Source organism: Somniosus microcephalus, chromosome 6 (assembly GCF_052327205.1).
Source record: "Somniosus microcephalus isolate GS21.2 chromosome 6, FLI_Smic_1.0, whole genome shotgun sequence".
NCBI lineage: Eukaryota > Metazoa > Chordata > Chondrichthyes > Squaliformes > Somniosidae > Somniosus > Somniosus microcephalus.
This window is the reverse complement of record NC_140992.1, coordinates 110,398,811-110,421,780: the sequence shown is the minus strand read 5'-3', so window position 1 is coordinate 110,421,780 and position 22,970 is coordinate 110,398,811. Positions and strand designations below refer to the sequence as shown.

The following is a 22,970-nucleotide window of genomic DNA, read 5'->3' as shown; positions in this document are numbered from 1 at the left end:
GCCCCTTAAAATGCCCATGAAGGCTGCTGACTGTCATAAATACCAAACTGGTTCATAAATATCCTTCAGGGAAGGGAACTTGCAATTCCTATCTGGTCTGGCCAACATGTGAGTCTAGTCCCCGCTACATGGCAGACTCTAAATGCCTTCTGAAATGGCCTAGCAAGTCACACAGTTTCAGGGCAACTAGGGATAGGCAACAAATGTTGCCTTGCCATTGTTGCTCACTCTCAAGAACAAATCTTAAAATTACAGCGCTGTAAAATGGGAAAAAGATGATGAAACTGTCACCTGTTACATGAATTGTCAAAAAGAGACCACAAGGACGGAGTGAAGGCTGCAATGACATCTAGGTACAGAGAACCCTTGCACTTATGTAGCAATTTATCACCCTGAAATGCTTCAAAGGCTTACACACAAATCAGATAATATAAACCACATCATTGTCTGAATTTTTCTTTCAGGTTTGAAACCTCGCTACTTTTCTCTCCTCTCCCACAAGTGCTCAGTACTGTGTGGTTAATTCACTTGCAGTCACTGATTCACATACACAGATTCCTGAAGGTGTAGCAATTGCTGGGCTTTCAGCCACCTCACCTCAAAGTGATCCCTGTTCTGGATAGTTTTCATTGCTGCGATCCAATCTTCCATCTCCTTGCGGTTTTCAGCACACAAGATCAGCTTTCGGAAAGGAGTAATTATCTGCGAAAACAACAAGTATATATCTGGTTACAAAAGAACACTTTCTGGGGTGACTCGGTACCAGTGCACGAATACAGGCTAAACACTGCAACACAGCCAGGATATTCAAGTTTAAGTTTGTATTGTAATCATCCTCTCACATTTCACTGCGCTGACACAAGCAATTAGCCTCTAAATGTCATCAGGAGATCATCTTCATGCAAGGGGTCTCTGTTAGGGAGGAGCTAAGCAGTTAGACTCAGCGCCTCCAGATTGGGTGGGGAAGATTAGGCTGGAGCCCTGTTCCAGATGACTAGCCAGTGACCCCTGCTGAAATGTGTGTGCATGTGGATGTCAGGCGATGATGAGACTGGGCTTGGTCATGGTGCCCTCCATGATAGAATAGCCCGTCGAGACTCACTGTTAGGCTTACACACGACGAGCGGGTACTTTGGAGATTGGCGCCTGTGGAGCTATTCCCAAACAAAAAGCCAGCACGCTCAGGATTGGAGGGAGCAACTTCACCATAAAAGGACCACGCCATAATTACCCTGAACATCTTTTTGGGGCATTTCAGCTCTTTAACAAAAAAGTGGGTGCCTTCAAATATTCTGATGACATTATCAGAGGAACTAGCTGGATTTCCTGTACCCAGCACTGTGGGGAGTGAGTTCCATCACACAGCACCAATGGACCATTCCTGAAAATGAACTGAGTTAAGTAGCAGTGTCTGTTGGCCTTCTCCCTCACACTGACAGCGTGTGCTAACCTCCCTCTCACACTGACACTGTCTGCTAACCTCTCCCTCACACGGACACTGTCTGCTAACCTCCCTCTCACATTGACACTGTCTGCTGGCCTTTCCCTCACACTGACAGTGTCTGCTAACCAATGTTCCCTCTAATTTTTTTTGTACTGAGCGGGCCACAAACTCCTTTTCGTCCATGAGAAAATTTTAAAACAACAACTTTTGCAACAACGACAGCAACCACTTAAAAGCATATATACAGTATTGCCATATTGCCACCCCACCATCTCAAATCATGAGACAATCAGACCAGGCTCTATACAAGTTTAACATAACTTCTCTGCTTTTGAATTCTATTCCTCTAGAGATGAACCCCAGTGCTTCAATTGCACTTTTATGGCTTTTTTAACCTGCGTTGCTACTTTTAATGATTTGTGAATTTATACCCCTAGATCCCTTTGCACCTTTACCCCATTTAGACTCTTATTTTCCAAGGAGTAGGTCGCCTCCTTATTCCTCCTACCAAAATGCACCACCTCACACTTATCTATATTGAAATTCATTTGTCATTTACATGCCCAACCTGTAAGTTTGTTTACGGTAGAATTAATTAAAAGCTTTTAGTTCGTCATGTACAAACACTATTTAATAAAAATTTCCTTGTCAGAAATGACTGGGATATAAAAGAACTGCATAATAATGCATTGACACTTCAGAAACGTCACTCAGTTTCACGGTTATGCATCAACAAACAATTCAAAAGCCCAGGGTGAGCTGAAAGATGCAATTTGTATTAATTTTAAAGTTTCCAACATATTAGCCCATCCCTTATGTCACTATAGCAGTGGCTGCACTAGCAGCAGCTTTCCTATGGCACTGATGTGCTGTACGTCCACATAAGTTATTAGAATATTAATCACAATGCAATCAGACAACCAACAAATATAAAGCGCTGTAGTTCTTTAGTTCACAGTATTAAAAGAATTGAACAAAAACAGGTATCCGTATTTCCAACTTCAATCACTTCCATTAATAAACGTGGTCTTCTTGAACCAGCGCCACCACCCCCTCCCCCACCCCCCCATGAAATGCAGCACTTACTACAAGTGCAGAAAAACACATATACAATTTGCATCACCGAATTTAAAACAAAAAGCAGGAAAAGCTATGATTTAGCAGAAATAAACATTCATTTTTCTTCCTGGACAGGAGAACCAATCAGACTGACTTGGAAACTAATACTGTATGTTGACGTAAAGATGTTAATTTATGAATGTCGCGTCTAATATTTCTCTCTCAAACATTCTCCACAATATTAATCCCTGCTCTTATCACGAAAAGTGTTGAATTATTTTAGGTACTCCCCAATTAAATAGTGGGAAACAAACTTCATTGTACTCTCAATTTTTAATCCCCTATTTCAAACATTTATACCAAATCAAAATTGTACATTATCAGTTTAATCGAAGTATTTTCTGTGTCTTTCTCAATAAACAAATAGTAGTTTCTTCTAAAGTAGCTTCCTGCAATTTTTATACATCATGAGATAACTCGTGTTTCTGTTAACACTCCACTAAACGTTAAAGAGGAAATCTATATTTACATTATTCCTGGGACTAGTTCGGACTATAGAACGACAGACAAAATAAAATGGTTTGTGTTTTTCCCCTTTTTTGGTTCTTTTCCTAAACGTCTTAATGATATTTTTAAAAAAGTCAATAAAAAGTAATATGTAACTGTAGTGTATGTACCCGTCTACCTTTAAGGGAACGATTGAGTGTAACCGTTCACCTTTAAGAGAACTACTTTAGGTGTGGCACTATTTGATTGGCTTCTGTATACGGTAATACCGACAGTGACCACACCAGTATATAAGTGATGTTACAGGGTAACTAGGGCAGATTCGCCCTGACCTCTGAATAGTAAAGACCTGTTTGTTTGTACTTCAAAAGTCTGTGTATTTATTTACTGCACAACCCACAGACTTTACAGTGGCGACGAGTCCGATCGTACCCTGCGGCAAGAATAGCAAAGTAACAAAGAGCGTCGAAGAGAGGCAACCGCCCTCGTCGTGCTACCAAAAGAAAACACGAGGCTACAACAACAGAAAGTGTGGTACTTTACAGAAGCTGGAAGACTAGCAACAAAAGCTTCATCAGCAACAGGCACTGATTACCCTGCTACCACGGTGTGGAGTGAGCCGACCAGCAAGAAACAAGGCGGCCGAAGAGACTGTGAGTAGGGGAAGGGGTAGAAGTATCCGGAGGAGAAGGGCAGAGCACTCGACCTCGGTCGAGGGGGAGCTGTACCGGCCAAAAGTCGGGTCCAACGGCGTCGGGTGACAGCCGGACCGCGATCGGCGGGAAAAATCCGGGCAGCGACCGCAGCCACGAAGCGCTGAGCCTGCGAGTAGGCGCGGGAGGAGAAACCCAGCCGCAGCCGGGGAGGGAAACACCGGTCTGCGAGAGGGCTGGGGAGGCGAACGGGAACCGTGCGGGTGAGAGCCGGGTGCGGAGTGAGAGACTGCGAGGAGCCAGTCCAGCGGCTGAGCTGTTCTCCACCAACAGGGTACTCAGCCGGCAAAACCGAACGTGCGGGAGTGGGAGAGCGAACAGGAGCCGAGAACGGGGAGAGAGACTGCGCGAGAGCCAGTCCAGCGGCTGAACTGTCCTCCGTTAACGGGGTGTACCCAGCGCCGGTAGAGCCGTGCGGGCGGGAGGAAAAGACAGAGCCGAGTAAGGGGAGCTGTGCGAGAGCCAGCCCAGCAGCTGAACCTGTCCGCTGTGGGGAAAGCGTACCCCTTACACCAGGGAGAAACGCGGAAAGCCGCCATTAGGCGGAGAAGACGACAGAGGCGGGAAACCGCCATTGAAGTGGGCGGGGAGAGAAAGGAAGAGCGGGAAACCGCCATTTTCGCGGGAAAAGAACCGCCATCTTAACTGCCATTGAAGTGGGCAGAGAGAGAGAGAGAGAGAGAAGGGAAGAGCGGGAAACCGCCATTTTCGCAGGAAAACCGCCATTTTAGAAAAAAAAAGATAATAAATAATACTTAAAGAAATACTGTGCTGCTTCAAAGAAAGAAAGATGCCTAAGCGAGGGAATATTAACGATTTTAATTCTGAAATAGAAGACTGGGCCACGTACGTGGAACGCATAGAGATCTATTGCGAAGCCAACAAAATAGAGGAAGACGACAAGGCGATAACATTGCTAAACTCGATGGGGGCAAAAACATATGGGCTCTTGAAGCATCTAATAGCACCAGCTAAACCAGCGGATCAGACCTTCGAAGAAATTGTGGCTGTGCTGAAGGATCACTTGAACCCCACACCGTTGTTGCTGGCTGAGCGATTCAAATTCTACGCAAGAACGCAGAGGAAAGACGAAAGCAATGCGGAATACTTGGTCGAACTGCGTAGGCTAGCGAAATACTGCCAGTTCGGAGGGAATCTGACAGAGGCACTGCGGGACAAGTTCGTATGCGGATTGTCCAAAGAAGGAACGCAGAAGCGACTACTGGAAGAAAACGACCTCACACTGGACAGGGCTGTCCTCATAGCTGCATCACACGAAGCCGCAGCGAAAGGAACGGCCGAAATGCAGCTAAAGGCGGCGGCACTCGGGGTGGACCAAATTACTTCGAGCACAACAAAATGCTACCGTTGTGGGAAGACCACGCACGACCAGAATCACTGCTGGTTTAAGAACCAAGAGTGTCGGAAATGTGGCAAACTGGGTCACATCGCGAAGGTATGCAGGTCCAGGAAAAAGACCAACAATCAACAGAAGCCACCACAAGAAAAGTACAACAAGGTACACAAGGTGGCTGAAAAGAGTTCAGACGAACAGAATTCAGACTCAGACCCAAACAACCAGGAGCTGGGTAGTCTGAAGATCCACAATGTGGGGAAAGAAACTGATCTACAAACGATTTGGGTCGTACTAAAAATAGCTGGAGTCCAAGTACGAATGGAGCTGGACACTGGATCAGCTCTATCAGTCATCAACCGAAGGGACTACCACCGGCTATTCTCTCACATACCTTTGAGAAATACCAAGTTCGTATTACAGACATACACGGGGCATAATGTATACCCCATGGGGAAAATAAGAGTCAAGGTGAGAGATAGAGGGAAAGAACACCCAAGAATGAATTTGTACGTATTACCTGAGGGAGGACCACCACTTCTAGGACGGGAGTGGATTAAGAAAATAGACATGGAATGGCACTACCTGAAAGCCATAATGAAGGAGGATTCGTGCAAGCTATCAGCTCAGATTCTGAGATGGATGACGATAAGACCAATTCAAATATGCATGACAAGGTTAAAGGGGACTTGCCGACGATGGGGAAGGAAACAAAGACATGCAGAAAGACTTATGTCACCAAGAAGAATAAAGTTACAGAGCAGAACTCCAGGTTGACAGAGAATTCTGAGCCTGTTCAAGCTAAGGATTCATCCATGACGGAAGAACACCGAGCTCGGACTCAAACTTATGTCAAAGTACGACAACAATTAGAACAGTGGAGTGACCGTCTCGTACAAGAGATGAAAAATATGGAAAAGTTCTGGGACACTGAATGGGAGAACCTGGAAAGACAACAGAGACAGCTAGCTCGAGAAAAGAGCGACCATAGAGACATCGTGGCCAAGTACCGATCACATCTCCCTGAAACTGTTCAGGAACTGGACTATTTACAGAACGACCTAAAGGAAGAGGAATCTTCAGGAAGCCAGGATTTTATCCCAGTTCATCTCTACGACTCGTTGCAAGCAGAGTGTAACAAGTTGAAGGAACAGTATGAACGGGCCCAGACTACAATCCTGGAAGGGGTTAACTCGGCAACCTTCGAAAAGCTAGTTTTAGTGAAAGCATATGAACAACTAAAGTTTGAACATGAGCGAGAATTACAAAGGCTGCAGGAAATGTTTGACGAGCTCCAGGCCAAGACAGACTCATCGGTAGAGATTCCATCCGTAGATGGAAAATTAGAGGTGGAAGACATAGCAGAACGTGAAAATTCAAGGGCCTAGAAATTGAGTTTTGGCTTAGCCAGGGCTTTAGCGCCGGAAGTTAGTGCCGGCGCTAAGTCCCCCTGCGCGCGCCAAAAATTCAGCAGGGCCGCGCCCAAACGGCTGCCGGCGCTACTGAAGGGTCTTTGCGGCGGTAAATCGGCGCTAACTGCCGTTTTGCGCCGCAATTCCGGCGCTGCGGCACCCGATGCGGTGCGGCAGGCTCGGGAAGTGCAGGCCTCCTCCTTCCCTTAAGGAGGAGCTGCCTGCACCCGATCGCGGCCCGCGAAAATCTTTTAAAAAATGAGCCCGGCACCTCGGACAAGTGCCGGGCTTGCTTCTGTTCCGGGGGGGGGGGGGGGGGGGGGGGAAGTCCGGGGAGGGAGCTGCGGCCAGGCGGCCGGCGGGGAAAGCGGCCGGCCGCCGCGGGGCCTTTAATGCGCCGGCGCAAAGACTCGTAAGACTCTGTTGCCAGAGTCTTAGTTGCGGCTGTCACGGGCGAGGCGGCCGCAACTGAATTTCGGCGCTGGGGCCCGTCGGCATGGCAACCGGGACGCTGCGCACACCGATGACGTCATCGGTGCCGGCGCAGCGCTACCGGTCTACCGCGGCGTAAGGGCCCCAGGCAATTTCGGCGCCGGCGCCAAATGCAGCGCTAGGCCCTCTAGCGCCGCAAAATCGGCGCTAAGGGCACTCAATTTCTAGGCCAAGATGTCTAAGAACTCGTTAAATTATTGAAGGAAACCCAAGACAAATATGAGGCGGCAATGGCAGAGGTCCAACAACTTGAAGAACATATTCAACTAGGAATCCGGGCAGTGGAAGGAAAGGCCAATGGAAGGAACACAGAGACTGTAGGAATGGCCCCTGATCAGGAGTTAGAGAACACCAAGGCGCAATTTCTTCGAGCGCTTAAAACCAAAGGACCGGAGGAAAGGAAGGTGAAAACATTGGAGGGAAAGGTGGATGAAATGGAGAAGGCGCTAATCCACAGTGTCCCCGTAGAAGAGTTAACGGCCAGCCAACTCTTATACACGCTGAGGGACAAGACTCCAAAATGGGAACACGAGTTTCAGGTTTCAAAGGGAAAGAATTCGGAGCTTCCAAAAGTCACGGAGAGAGCTGAGGGGGCAACACAGCTTGCACATGGATGTCAAAAGTATGCTGAATTACGTCAAGGGGAACAGAAGAATGCGGAAACAGCTACTTCAGTAGAAGGATTAAATAGCCTGATAACGGAATCCCCGATGGAAGGGAAGGTATTGAACTCACAAATGAGGCCAGGCGTGAAGGAATGGCAGACATCCCAGGAAGAGCGGGATGAATATGAATGCTTGAAGAAGTCTTTTCAAGAAAGATGGTCAGAGAAGGAACCACCGTCGGCTAACGTCCAGTTGGATAAGAAGGAAGTAGAAGGGCCCCTCACTGGCCTAACTCAGGACGACCCCGAATACTATCATGACCTATTGAGTGACACTGAATATTACGAGGATCTGGTCTGCCCAGTTTGTGATGAAAACTCCCAAAGTACAGAAATCCGCATGAAGCACTTAAGGTCTAATGAACATAGAGAGTTGGTGGCGCTACAGATGGCCGCAGAGAAAGGAGCTCCGAGAGTTTCAAAAAGGCAGAAAAGAAAAAGAAGAAGCAGGAGATAATAACTGTCTAAAATACTATCATCTCAGGCGGGACACCATGAAAGGAGCTAAATTAGCTGAAAACCCGAAAATTATCAAGACAGCCAGTTGGTTGTAAAAGTCCGCACTGCTGGTTCAACAGGACGGAAGGTCAAGCTGTTACGTTAAGAAAAAGGCTATGGAGGAGTCACGCTAGCCATGTGAACCGGCTACACCAAAGAGATGCTGTTCGGAACGAGTCAAGATCAGAGACTGAATCTATGAACTGTTTCCGCAGAGACTGAACCTGTGAACTGTTCCCACCGAAAGTATATCTGTAAACTGTTTTATATGACGTTGACTCCACTGGAATTATCTCTGTAAATTGTTTGTTCTCCACCGAGAGTATATCTGTAAATTGTTATGTGAAGTTGAAGATATGTATGTTTAACGGGGACCCTGTAAGTAATAAGCTAAAAAGGGAGGATTGTAGTGTATGTACCCGTCTACCTTTAAGGGAACGATTGAGTGTAACCGTTCACCTTTAAGAGAACTACTTTAGGTGTGGCACTATTTGATTGGCTTCTGTATACGGTAATACCGACAGTGACCACACCAGTATATAAGTGATGTTACAGGATAACTAGGGCAGATTCGCCCTGACCTCTGAATAGTAAAGACCTGTTTGTTTGTACTTCAAAAGTCTGTGTATTTATTTACTGCACAACCCACAGACTTTACAGTAACTTCTACAAGTCCTCCCCACCCTCCCTCTCCTCAACAGCATGGTTGTATGTTTGTGTAAAGCTGCTCACTTCAGTCGATCATTCAAAATCAAATATTGAGAAATTTCAATTTTAAAATGCTTCAAGCATTTCAGAACCTCTTTAAAAGCATTTGGACTTCAAGACCTGGTTGAAATTTATTTAGATGAGGGGAAAATTGATCCTTGTTTCTGTTTCTTCTAAAATCACATTCGAAACTTAGGGCGGAAAAAAGTGCTTTTAACACTTCATTTTTAAAAAAAGTTCATTAAAAATCTTTAAATTCTTTCAAGTCTCGTTGCAGCTTTGACAAAAGTTGCTCCAAGTTTCTCTTTCCCTCTTCAATGCTGTCATTAAACATACAACAAAAAATAATAAAATAAACTCTAATTCCAAATGTAGCTCACATAAGGTTATCTATCCCCAGCCTTGGCGATGAGTTGGGGTCAGTTTTGGAGAAATAACAACAGAAAATGCTGGAAATACTCAGCAGGCCAGGCAGCATCCGTGGAGAGAGAAACAGAGTTAATGTTTCAGGTCTGGGACCCTTCATCAGAACTGGAGAAAGCTGGAGTTGTAACAGATATTAAGCAGGTGCAGACAGGAGGGGGTTAGGAGGGGAGGAAGGAATAGAAAGAACATCCTGTACTTTTATAAGAGGCAGGAAAGATAAAATGTTGCAAATGGGAATGGCAAAAATCATATTGCATGAAAAATGGGGGCAGGGATAATTATCTGAAATTGTTGAACTCAATGTTGAGTCCGGCAGGCTGCAAAGTGCCCAATCGAAAGATGAGGTGCTGTTCCTCGAGCTTACGTTGAGCTTCATTGGAACAATGCAATAGCCCGAGGACAGAGAGATCAGAGTGGGAGTTGTTTCCTCTTTTTCTGCTGCCTTTCCCTCTGTCTCTCACAGACTCTGAGGTACAAACAGGGGCACAAACTTTTTCCTCTCTCTCATAACATGATTTAAATAACCCTGATAAACTCTTTCAAACAGGTACAACACCTGGCAAAATTTAACTGGAACTTACCGTGGGACATTCAACATCACTTTCCCTTATTTTATTCTGATTTTAAACAATTTTCTGAATTTTTTTTAAATTCTAATTTTTGTTTCACCTGGGGCCTAAAACTTGTTTGCTTTAGCCTCCTTCCAGCGGCCATTGTCATAGTCATAACGGCACAGGAGGCCATTCGGCCAATCAAGTCCGTGCCGGCTCTCTGTAGAGCAATCCAGTCAGTCCCATTCCCCCGCTCTATCCCCGTAGCCCTGCAAGTTTATTTCCCTCAAGTACTTATCCAGTTTCCCCTTGAAAACATTGAGTGTTTCCGCTTCCACCACTTCCATTGGCAGCGAGTTCCAGGTCCTCACCACTCGCTGCGTAAAAAGTTTTTCCTCACATCCCCCCTGTATGTCTTGCCCAAAACCTTAAATCTCAGTACAATCAACTAGTGGGAACAGCCTTTCCCCGTCTAGCCGTACATAGGATTACATAGGATATACGACACAGAAACAGGCCATTCGGCCCAACCAGTCAATGCCGGCGTTTATGCCCCACTCGAGCTTCCTCCCATCTTTCCTCATCTAAATCTATCAGCATAACCCTCTATTCCCTTCTCCCACATATGTTTGTCCAGCCTCCCCTTAAATGCATCTATACTATTCGCTTCAGCCACTCCCTGTGGTAGCGAGTTCCACATTCTCACCACTCTTTCGGTAAAGAAGTTTCTTCTGAATTCCCTATTGGATTTCTTGGTGACTGTCTTATATTGATGGTCTCTAGTTATGCTCTTCACCACAAGTGGAAACATTCTCTCTGTATCCACTCTATCAAAGCCTTTCATAATTTTAAAGACCTCGATTAGGTCACCCCTCAGCCTTCTTTTTTCAAGAGAAAAGAGACCCAGCCTGTTCATCCTTTCCTGATATACATACCCTCGCATTTCTGGTATTATCCTTGTAAATCTTCTCTGCACCCTCTCCAGTGCCTCTATATCCTTTTTATAATGCGGCGACCAGAACTGTACACAGTACTCCAAGTGTGGTCTAACCAAGGTTCAATACAGGTTTAGCATAACTTCCCAACTTTTCAATTCTATCCCTCTAGAAATAAACCCTAGTGCTTGGTTTGCTTTTTATATGGCCTTGCTAACCTGCGTCGCAACTTTTAGTGATTTGTGTATTTGTACTCCGAGATCCCTTTGTTCCCCAACCCCACCTAGACTCGCACCCTCCAAGTGATAAGTGACCTCCCTGTTCTTCCTACCAAAATGTAATACCTCACATTTATCTGTGTTGCACTTCATTTGCCAATTATACGCCCATTCTGCAAGTTTATTAATATCCTCCTGTAATTTGTTGCAGTCCTCCTCAGTATCGACTATCCCCCCCCAATTTGGTGTCATCCGCAAATTTAGAAATTGTGTTTTTGATTCCTAAGTCTAAATCGTTAATGTAAATTGTGAACAGCAGTTGTCCCAGCACTGATCCTTGTGGAACACCACTACCCACCTTCTGCCACTCTGAATAGCTACCCTTTACTCCCACTCTCTGCTTTCTGTCCTGAAGCCAGCCAGCAATCATTCTGCTACTTGTCCCATGACTCCACATTCTCTGACCTTGTTCATCAGTCTATTATGAAGTCCCTTATCGAAGGCCTTTTGAAAATCTAGATAAAGTACATCTACTGCATTACCATTGTCTGCTCTCTCTGTTACCTCTTCAAAAAATTCAATAATGTTGGTCAAGCAAGACTTTCCTTTTTGAAATCCATGTTGACTATTCATTATTATATTTTTGGTTTCCAGATGATCTTCTATTTTCTCCTTTAGTAGGGATTCAATTATTTTTCCTACCATCGATGTTAAGCTGACTGGTCTATAATTCCCTGGACATGTTCTATCCCCCTTCTTAAATATCGGTATTACGTTAGCTATCCGCCAGTCCTCTGGCACTATAACTTTTTCTAAGGAATTATTAAATATGCGTAGTAATGCCTCTGCTATCTCTTCCCTAGATTCTTTTAAAATGCGTGGATGCAATCCATCCAGACCAGGGGTTTTATTCTCTTTGAGTTTGATTAATTTATTTAATATATCCCCTTTTTTTATTTTGAATGCACTTATCTCATTACTAATCTCATCATCCAATGTCATGTCCACCTGTTCTATCTCCCTGGTAAATACTGAAGCAAAATAATTATTTAATATTTCTGCCATCTCTCTATTGTTACCTGTGGTATTGTCCTGACTATCCCTTAATGGCCCTATTTCCATCCCAACCTTTCTTTTTTATTGATGTGCCTATAAAATATTTTACTATTTTGTTTTATGTTCTTTGATGATTTGCCTCCCTAATTTTTTTTTGACTTCTCTCCTAATCTTTTCGTATTCTCTCTCATCATGCACTCCCCTGCTGTCTGTGTACTTAATGTATGCCTCTTTCATTACCCTCAATTGTTCCCTTATGGCTTTATTAGTGTTTAGTTTGTTCTTTTCTTTTAGCGGAATATATTTTTCCTGCACTCTGTTGAACACCGTTTTAAATGTTTCCCATTGCTGTTCTACATCGTTATTTGCCAATATTTTTGCCCATTTTTGTATCCCAAGTTCTATTCTCAGCCTCTCAAAATCAGCTTTTTTCCAATCTATTAACCTGGTTTTCGTCACACTTATGTCCTTCTCAATTATCATCTTAAAGCATATTATATTATGGTCACTATTGCCTATATGTTCCTATGAGCCTATCTGCTCTGGTTCATTCCCCATTACTAGATCCAATGTCAAATACTCCCTTGTTGGGCTTTTTACATATTGGGTTAGAAATCCCCCATGATTATTATTCTATGTTTTTTACTCATTTCCCTAATTTGTCTGCATAGTTCTTCCTCCACCTCCCTTCCACTATTAGGTGGTCTGTAGACTATGCCTATTAGTGTGATTGATCCTTTATTATCTTTTATCTCTATCCATATGGATTCTATTTTTGTCTTGCTGATATCTGTATCACTTTTTTCTACTGCCATTATGTTATCCCTAATAAGTACAGCTACTCCACCTCCCCTTTTTCTCTCCCTATCTTTCCTAAATATGTTATACCCTGCAATGTTTAACTCTCAGTCCTGATTTTTCTGTAGCCATGTCTCAGTAATCCCTACTATGTCTGGTTCCTCGCAACGTAAGATTGCCTCCAGCTCCCCTGTTTTATTACGGACACTGTGTGCATTGCTGTACAGTTTAGCTCATTTTTAATCGGATTTCCTCTCATTTTATGTTTAACCATCTTTTTAGATTTCTGTTCTATAACTCTATTTATTCCCTTGCCATGAATGTCCTCCATTACTTTATTCTTTCCTGTGCTCTCTTTTCCGGTTTAGTTTATATTTAGGCTGGTTACATTTCTTGTAGATCCCTTGTAGCCTATCCAAACCCGTCATAATCTTGTGCACCTCTATCAAATCTCCCCTCAACCTCCTTTGCTCTAATGAAAACAAATCCAGCTTCTCCAACCTGTCCTTGGAGCTAAGATCCCCCATCCCCGGTACCATTCTGGCAAATCTCCTCTGCACCCTCTCAGGGGCCTTCATATCCTTCCTAAAGTGTGGTAACCAGAACTGGACGCAATACTCCAGTTGTGGCCTAACCAGCGCTTTATAAAGGTTCAGCATAACGTCTCTACTTTTGTACTCGATACCTCTAATTTAGGAAGCCCAAGATCCCATATGCTTTGCTAACCATTCTCTCAATATGTCCTGCCACCTTCAAGGGCCTATGCACATTAACTCCCAGGTCTCTCTGTCCCTGCACACTCTTTAAAACTGTGCCAATTAAGTGAATTGCCTCTCCCTGTTCCTTCTGCCAAAATGCATCACCTCACACTTCTCTGTATTAAATTCCATCTGCCACTTGTCTGCCCATTCTGCTAGCCTTTCTATGTCCTGTTGCAGTCGATTGGTATCATCATCACTGTTTGCCACACCCCCAAGTTTGGTGTTACCGGCAAATTTAGAAATTCTACTCTGTATTCTAATATCCAGGTCATTTATATAAATCAAAAAAAGCAGTGGCCCCAGCACTGACCCACCATCCTCCAGTATGAAAAACAGCTATTTACCACAACTCGCTGTTTTTGGCCACTGACTCACCTATTCCATGAACCTCAATTTTGTTAACCAGCCTTCTATGTGGTACTTTGTCAAATGCTTTCCGAAAATCCATGTAGACAACATCCATTGCATTCCCTTCATCAAAAAATTCAATTAGATTAATCAAACAGGATCTGCCTTTTACAAATCCGTGTTGGTTCTCCTTAATTAACTTAAACCTCTCCAAGTGCCCGTTAATTTTATCCTTGATTATTGTTTCTAAAACTTTACCCACCACTGATTGTACATGTGCTGTACTTGCCCCTGTGTTGTTCCAAAGTGCGGCCGCCGCTCAGTCCCCGGGAACGGACTACACGGGTCTGGTCTCTCACCCCTCTCCTCTGTCCCTCTCTCTCTATCTCTCTCCGTCTCCCTCCCTCCCTCTCTCCGTCTTCCTCAATCTCTCTCTCCCTCGCTCCGTCTTCCTCAATCTCTCTCTCCCCCGCAGTCTCTCCCTCTCCCCCGCAGTCTCTCCCTCTCTCCCCCGCAGTCTCTCTCTCTCTCTCTCCCCCGCAGTCTCTCCCGCAGTCTCTCTCTCCCTCTCCCCCGCACTCTCTCTCCCTCCCTCTCCCCCGCACTCTCTCTCTCCCTCCCTCTCCCCCGCACTCTCTCTCTCTCCCTCTCCCCCGCACTCTCTCTCTCCCTCTCCCCCGCACTCTCTCTCTCCCCCGCACTCTCTCTCTCCCTCTCCCCCGCACTCTCTCTCTCGCCCGCACTCTCTCTCTCTCCCCCGCACTCTCTCTCTCCCCCGCACTCTCTCTCTCTCTCTCTCCCCCGCAGTCTCTCTCTCTCTCTCCCCCGCAGTCTCTCTCTCTCCCCCGCAGTCTCTCTCTCTCCCCCGCAGTCTCTCTCTCTTTCCCCCGCAGTCTCTCTCTCTTTCCCCCGCAGTCTCTCTCTCTCCCCCGCAGTCTCTCTCTCTCTCCCCCGCAGTCTCTCTCTCTCCCCCGCAGAGTCTCTCTCTCTCCCTCGCAGTCGCTCTCTCTCTCCCCCGCAGAGTCTCTCTCTCTCTCCCCCGCAGTCTCTCTCTCTCTCCCCCGCAGTCTCTCTCTCTCTCTCCCTCCACCCAGTCTCTCTCCCCCGCAGTCTCTCTCTCCCCTGCAGTCTCTCTCTCTCTTTCTCCCCTGCAGTCCCTCTCTCTCTCTCCTCCGCAGTCTGTCTCTCTTCCCCGCAGTCTCTCTCTCTCTCTCTCTTCCCCGCAGTCTCTCTCTCTCTTCCCCGCAGTCTCTCTCTCTCTTCCCCGCAGTCTCTCTCTCTCTCTCTCTCCCCCGCAGTCTCTCTCTCTCTCCCCCGCAGTCTCTCTCTCCCCCGCAGTCTCTCTCTCTCCCCCGCAGTCTCTCTCTCTCCCCCGCAGTCTCTCTCTCTCTCTCCCCCGCAGTCTCTCTCTCCCCCCCGCAGTCTCTCTCTCTCTCTCCCCCGCAGTCTCGCTCTCTCTCTCTCTCCCCCGCAGTCTCTCTCTCTCTCTCTTCCCCGCAGTCAAATTCAAATTCAAATCGCTTTATTGGCATGATAAGGTACATCTTATGTTGCCAAAGCATCAAAATACATTTATGGTTGAACACATAAACGCAGTTCTATTCATACAGTGTATAAACAGGTATATCCCTGAGTGTATAAATATACATTCGCCTTGTTTATATATACTCTTTTCTTAGTTTACTGGTTGTCCCTCTGTTCATGGCAAGCTGTAACATAGTGTGCCGCCAGTGTTACACAGCTTCTCTCCTCCCCCAGTAGGAATGGGAGTTTTTGGTTGTCATTCAGATTTCTGAATTCAGGGCATATTTGTGAGAATTTTTGGTAGAAATTCTCCCTGATGCCCTGATATTTTCCACAGGCTGTGAGGAAGTGCATCTCTGTCTCCACTACTCCCTGATTGCAGTGAGCGCATATCCTGTCTTCTCTTGGCAGCCTGGTCTGCCTGTGTCTGCCTTTTTCGATCGCTAGGCTATGTTCGCTAAGTCTGTACCTTGTCAAGGTTCTTCTCAGTTTGTTATCCTTTACCATGGTCAGGTAATCAGCTATGTTGTATTGTCTGTTTAGGGCCAAGTAGCAATTGAGTTTGCTTTGGGTTTTTGTTGTTTCTGCCCAATATGTCAGATATTTTTCCTTTTGCTTAGCGACGATTCTGTTGGGTCGAATTCTTTGTGTTACCCTGTCACTGTCCTGGGGCTGGTTATTGTTAGTGTTGTTAGTAGTTACTTCACTGAGTCCCAGGACTAGTTGACTGAGGGTATTCTTCTTTATGGTCAGCTCTTGGCATTTCAGGGCGTCGTAGTGATAGCATTGGGGGTTGCTCATTTGTAGGTGATGCCAAAATTTGGTGGCTCTTTTTTGGATAGTGATTATTAATGGATATTGGCCTAGTTCCGCCCTGCATGCATTGTTTACTGTTTTCCTTTGAGTCCGGAGGATACTTTTACAGAATTCTGCATGTAGGATCTCAATTGGGTGTTTGTCCCATTTTGCAAATTCTTGTTGTGTTAGCGGTCCCCATACCTCACTGCCATAGAGTGCAATTGGTTCAATTACTGATTTGAAAATTTTGAGCCAAATGCTAATTGGGATTTCTATTTGGATTGATTTTTTGATGGCATAGAAAGCCCTTCTTGCTTTCTCTTTCAGTTCATTCACAGCCAGTTTGAAGTTTCCCGTAGAACTGATTTTTAAGCCCAAGTATGTGTAGTTAGTGGTTTGTTCAATTTTGGTTGTTCCAACTGTGAAATTTATTTTGGGTCCCTGATGTTTGGCTCTTTGCTGGAACACAAGGACTTTGGTTTTTTGGGGATTTATTGTCAGGGCCCAAGTCTGGCAGTACGACTCCAGCAGGTCCAGGTTCTGCTGTAGACCCTCCTTAGTTGGTGACAGCAGAACCAGGTCGTCTGCATAGAGGAGGAATTTAACCTTGGATTCATATAGGGTGAGGCCGGGTGCTGTAGATTGTTCAAGTAGTTTTGCCAATCCATTTATGTAAATATTAAAGAGTGTCGGTGAGATTGGCAAGCCCTGCGTCACCCCCCGCCCCTGTGGGAAGTATTTTGTTTGTTTGTCTCCAATTTTAACTGCACATTTGTTGTTTGTATACATTGATTTAATTACATCATATGTTTTCCCTCCTACCCCGCTTTCGATAAGTTTCAGGAATAAACCGTCATGCCAGATGGAGTCGAAAGCCTTCTGGAAATCTACAAAGCATGCGTAGATTTTGCTTTTGTTATGGTGAACGTGTTTGTCAATTAGGGTCTGTAGGGTGAAGATATGATCGGATGTTCTATAGTTTGGCAGGAATCCAATTTGGCTTTTACTCAAGACATTGTGCTCCTCAAGGAAGTTTATAAGTCTTTTGTTTATGATGCTACAGAATACCTTCCCCAGGTTACTGTTTACACAGATGCCTCGATAGTTGTTTGGGTCGATGTTGTCCCCACTTTTGTATATGGGCATTATGAGTCCTTTGTTCCAGATATCAGGGAAATAACCGACACTCAGAACCAAGTTGAAGAGTTTTAGGATAGCCAGTTTCATTTTGTCGTCTGTGTGTTTAATCATCTCGTTTAGTATGCCGTCTGTCCCGCAAGCTTTTCCTGGTCGCAGGTCCTTGAGTTTTTCAAGAAGTTCTTTTTCTGTTATTATGGCGTCTAGCGGGTTTTGGTTATCTTTTATGGCCATTTCTAGCTTTTCCAGTTTTTTGCATATTTGGTGTTGCTCTGGTCTTAGTGTGTTTTTCTGGTATAATTTTTCAAAGTGGTTTACCCATGTGTCCCCATTTTGAATGGCCAAATCGGCGTGTTGTTTTTTTGTGTAGTGTATTCAAGTTGTCCCAGAAACAATTGGAATCAATGGATTCCTCCATGGAGCTGAGTGTGTTCTTAATATATTGCTCTTTTTTGGTTCTGAGTGTGTTTCTGCATTGTGTTAGTGTCTGACAATAAGTAAGGCGTAATTCCTCGTTTTCTGGATGTCTGTGTTTTTGGTTTGATATTTTTCTAAGTTTTTTCCTCATGTTATGGCAATCTGGGTCAAACCATTTTTCATAGTTTTTTGTTTTGGGTTTGTTCTTGCGAGCTTTCAAGTTTGCACTTGTTGCCAAATTATCAAAAATATTGTTTAGGTTAATAACTGCCCGGTTTACGCCTTCTTTATTGTGAGTGTATATGTTATCCAGAAAGGTGTCTAAGAGAGCTTGAGTTGATGCATTGCTAATTGTTTTCTGGTATTTTTCCGTGTCGTTTTTGGCCCATCTGTACGATTTTTTGGTGTTGTACAGTTTACTGGGTTGTGTTTCTATGTTGTTTGTTTCTGTCTTTTTGAGATACATAGTAATTTGACTGTGATCTGACAGTGTTGTTTGTGGTTTGACTGTGAATGCTCTGAAAGAGGATGGGTCTAAATCTGTAATCATATAGTCTACTGTGCTGCAGCCAAGAGGTGAGCAATAGGTCGATCTTCCTAGGAGGTCTCCTATGAACCTACCATTGACAATGTACAGACCCAGGTTTCGACAGAGCTGTAGTAGCTGTTTTCCGTTGGTATTTGACTGCTTGTCGCAGTTATGCCTGTATGGAAGGGAAGGGATGTCAAAGTGGTTATTCCCAAATACGTAATTGTTTCCCTGATTATTGGTGAAGTCTGGTTCTTCGCCTGTTCTTGAGTTGAGGTCCCCACAGATCAACACGTTCCCCTGGGCCTGGTATTGGATAATTTCCCCCTCCATGTTGGAGAAGGTGTCCTCTTTAAAGTACGGGGAATCAATTGGAGGGATATAAAGTGCGCAAATGTAAACATCTTGGGTGTTTGAGGTAATCTCCCTCTCAAGTTTGAGCCACATGTGGTTTTCGCCCTTTTTTATAAATTTGATGTAATTCTTAAGTTCTGTTTTAAACCAGATCAGTATGCCTCCGGAGTCTCTGCCTTGGGTTACACTTGGTAATTTATTGGAGGGGACCACCAGCTCAGTGTACCCTTGGGGACAGCCAGTGTGTCCTTTTCCTTTATACCAAGTTTCCTGTAAAATGATAATATCTAGATCTTTAGTTTCATCTATGAACTCTGGGGTCCTACTCTTCACGTCTAGCGTCGAAGAGCGTAGACCTTGGATATTCCAGGTCGAAATATATAAGGATTTCATGTTAAGTTTGATCTTTTACTATGATAGGTTAAAGAGTGGTACGTGTTTGTCGTGTCTAAAGTGGGGAAAAAAAGATCACTTCAGTTGTCTATAAAAGTTAATACTATTTGGTTACAGTTCTTTCTATTAATTAGTCCTTGATCCATAAGGCAGAAGTAGATGCTGCTGCACATCTGCTTATTGTCTCTTAATGGATTGTTTCTGTCTGAGGTATTGCGTACGTCCTGTGCATCTCTCCCTCTGTCTGGCTGGGAGCGGTCCTGTTCCCCTGTGGGACAGGAGTGGTGCAGGTCTGATATTGATGTTTTGCATGGGGATCCTCTCTGGTCTCGGTTGGTGTGGTGGTGGTCTTTGTAGTGGTCCTGATATGTACCCCGCTGATCTCTGGTGGTCGGCGGGGGGGGGGGGTCCTCTTGGAGTCTGGGTATGGACCCGGTTAAAAGCGACGTCCTTCAGGGCTTTAGCAAAGGTCGATATTCTTTTCCTTTGGATGTGGACGTGGTCGTAAAGACATTCCTCATCGAGGGTGGGGTGTTGGGGCAGGTGCACGTTGTGTTTTGATTCGCAGTCTCTTGCTATGCTGGCGTTTATCTCATGAATTGTGTTGTTGTTGAAGTCTGTTCTCGGCAATATTGTGAAAACAGTGATTCTAGTGTTTGGAAATGTATTGCTTGCCTTTCTAATCATTGCTCTGAGCGATGTTGCTACCTCTTTCTGTTGGGCCTTTAGGTCATTTGTGCCCGTGTGTATTATTATGTGTTGGGGGGAGCCTAATCTGGCTTTGGTCAGCCATCCCATGGCTCTGTCTGTTGTTGGGCACCAGATCTTTTCTACTTTACTTCTAGGGAAGAGCTTTTTCTCCCATAGAAATTTCCCATTTGAGTCTATGAGTATTACGATGTCAGCCTTGTTTGTGTTTACTGTCTGGTGGCTTTCGTCTGGACTCATAGTGTGTGTGCTGGGCTGGGGTGTCTGGTGTGTGCGTACCTCTTGTGAGCGGCTCGTTTGTGGTTCCATGGTGGTGGGGGAAGATTGAGAATCAGTATGCTGGTCGGTCTGTGTGGCACCCCTTGTATTGTGTGTCTGTTGCTTTTGTTCCGTGTGGGAGTGCAGCCGTTCCGGCCGGCTCTGTCTTGTCTTATCTCTAGCCTCTGGTTGCTGGTCCAATGGTGTTATCTCTCCTCTATGGCTCTCTTCTTTTTCCTGCAGCTCTTTCACCTGATTCTTAAGTAGATTCACCTGGTTCTCAAGTAGATTCAGCTCTCTCTTGTGTCTCTCCCTCTCCTGCTTTTGTTCGTGATTCATTTTGAGGAACTCCTCTCTAAGTTTAACCATCTCTATCTCTAATTGATTAAATTTATCTTTTAGTTGTATCTGGCTGTGTGATCCCGGGGTATGTGTCTGGTCGGCCCTGGAAGGCTCACTCACTTCCTGGCTATGCTGCTCTTCTCTTGGTGAGCTGGGATTGGTAGGGGGACTATGTGTGGCTTCCTCCTCCCTGGTAGTTATGCTGGGGTTTGTCAGTTGTATTGTGTGGCTGTGGGTCCCCGGGGTTAGTGTCTGGTTTGAACTGTGTGGCTCGTTCACCTCCTGACCAGGCAGATTTACTCCTGATAAGTTGTCAATGTTGGGGGGAGTGCGGGCCACTCTGGGGCTGTTCCTTCCCCTCTTAGTTAATCCTTTCAGTGTCCTGAAGGCCGTTGCAAATTTGTCGAGGTTGCCTTGCACTAATATTGTTCCGGTATCGTACGCGTTGACAGTCGTGGTTGCCCTGTCTCCTGGTGTGTTAATTATCATTTTGGACCCATTTGCGGTATTTTCTAGCTTAACACTGGTATAGTGTGATTTTATTGCTGTGATCCAAGCCGCTGGCTGATCTGAGTAGAAAATGAGGTTACTTTTTGTCCCATTGTTGTACCAGTCAGCAAAAAGAGTTTCTGGTTTTTCTCTCATCTGATCATGCTTGATCGCTTTTATAGCCTTTTTTGCGGCGTTGGGGGGAATCTGGAAGCGGTTGCTCTCAGTGTCCCTCGGGGGCTGTTGTGGATCTTCTGCTTCGCTCATTTTTGGTAAAGTATTGTTGATCTTAGAATAAGCTTTTCTGGGGCCCCGGGTTTGGTGTTTCCCTCTCCCTGTTAGCGACCTTTCCCGGTCCCCCTCTCCGACCCCGTGGTCCCTGGGCCTCGGCTCCTGGGTTCACCCTTCTCAGGTCTGAGTCTGTGAGCCGCTGTTTCCCGGTGCCTTCGGGCTGTTCCCCTCCCCCTCTGAGGTCTCTGGGCCTCTGTCTCGGCCTGGCTCCTCGGACCTTTCCCTGGGCCTCCCTCCCTGGGCCCTGTACTCACGGTCTTGGTTCTCTCTCTCTTCCCCGCAGTCTCTCTCTCTCTTCCCCGCAGTCTCTCTCTCTCTTCCCCGCAGTCTCTCTCTCTCTTCCCCGCAGTCTCTCTCTCTCTTCCCCGCAGTCTCTCTCTCTCTTCCCCGCAGTCACAATTCACAATTCAAATCGCTTTATTGGCATGATAAGGTACATCTTATGTTGCCAAAGCATCAAAATACATTTATGGTTGAACACAAACGCAGTTCTATTCATACAGTGTTTAAACAGGTATATCCCTGAGTGTATAAATATACATTCGCATTGTTTATATATACTCTTTTCTTAGTTTACTGGTTGTCCCTCTGTTCATGGCAAGCTGTAACATAGTGTGCCGCCAGTGTTACACAGCTTCTCTCCTCCCCCAGTAGGAATGGGAGTTTTTGGTTGTCATTCAGATTTCTGAATTCAGGGCATATTTGTGAGAATTTTTGGTAGAAATTCTCCCTGATGCCCTGATATTTTCCACAGGCTGTGAGGAAGTGCATCTCTGTCTCCACTACTCCCTGACTGCAGTGAGAGCATATCCTGTCTTCTCTTGGCAGCCTGGTCTGCCTGTGTCTGCCTTTTTCGATCGCTAGGCTATGTTCGCTAAGTCTGTACCTTGTCAAGGTTCTTCTCAGTTTGTTATCCTTTACCATGGTCAGGTAATCAGCTATGTTGTATTGTCTGTTTAGGGCCAAGTAGCAAATGAGTTTGCTTTGGGTTTTTGTTGTTTCTGCCCAATATGTCAGATATTTTTCCTTTTGCTTAGCGACGATTCTGTTGGGTCGAATTCTTTGTGTTACCCTGTCACTGTCCTGGGGCTGGTTATTGTTAGTATTGTTAGTAGTTATTTCACTGAGTCCCAGGACTAGTTGACTGAGGGTATTCTTTTTTATGGTCAGCTCTTGGCATTTCAGGGCATCGTAGTGATAGCATTGGGGGTTGCTCATTTGTCGGTGATTCCAAAATTTGGTGGCTCTTTTTTGGATAGTGATTATTAATGGATATTGGCCTAGTTCCGCCCTGCATGCATTGTTTACTGTTTTCCTTTGAGTCCGGAGGATACTTTTACAGAATTCGGCATGTAGGATCTCAATTGGGTGTTTGTCCCATTTTGCAAATTCTTGTTGTGTTAGCGGTCCCCATACCTCACTGCCATAGAGTGCAATTGGTTCAATTACTGATTTGAAAATTTTGAGCCAAATGCTAATTGGGATTTCTATTTGGATTGATTTTTTGATGGCATAGAAAGCCCTTCTTGCTTTCTCTTTCAGTTCATTCACAGCCCGCAGTCTCTCTCTCTCTTCCCCGCAGTCTCTCTCTCTCTTCCCCGCAGTCTCTCTCTCTCTTCCCCGCAGTCTCTCTCTCTCTCTCTCCCCCGCAGTCTCTCTCTCCCCCGCAGTCTCTCTCTCTCTCCCCCCCGGTCTCTCTCTCTCTCCCCCAGTCTCTCTCTCTCTCCCCCCAGTCTCTCTCTCTCTCCCCCCAGTCTCTCTCACCCCCGCAGTCTCTCTCTCTCTC

General features: G+C 45.3%; 1 protein-coding gene across 1 annotated transcript in view; it reads right to left on the bottom strand.

Annotated features, from left to right (window-relative positions):
- LOC147115984 (diacylglycerol kinase delta-like) overlaps nt 1-22,970 on the bottom strand; it is a 239,750-nt gene that overhangs the window by 111,902 nt on the left and 104,878 nt on the right. Inside the window, exon 3 of the mRNA XM_085991991.1 lies at nt 598-702. Coding sequence (XP_085848117.1) covers nt 598-702 — 105 coding nt within the window. The remainder of the gene's footprint in view (nt 1-597; nt 703-22,970) is intronic.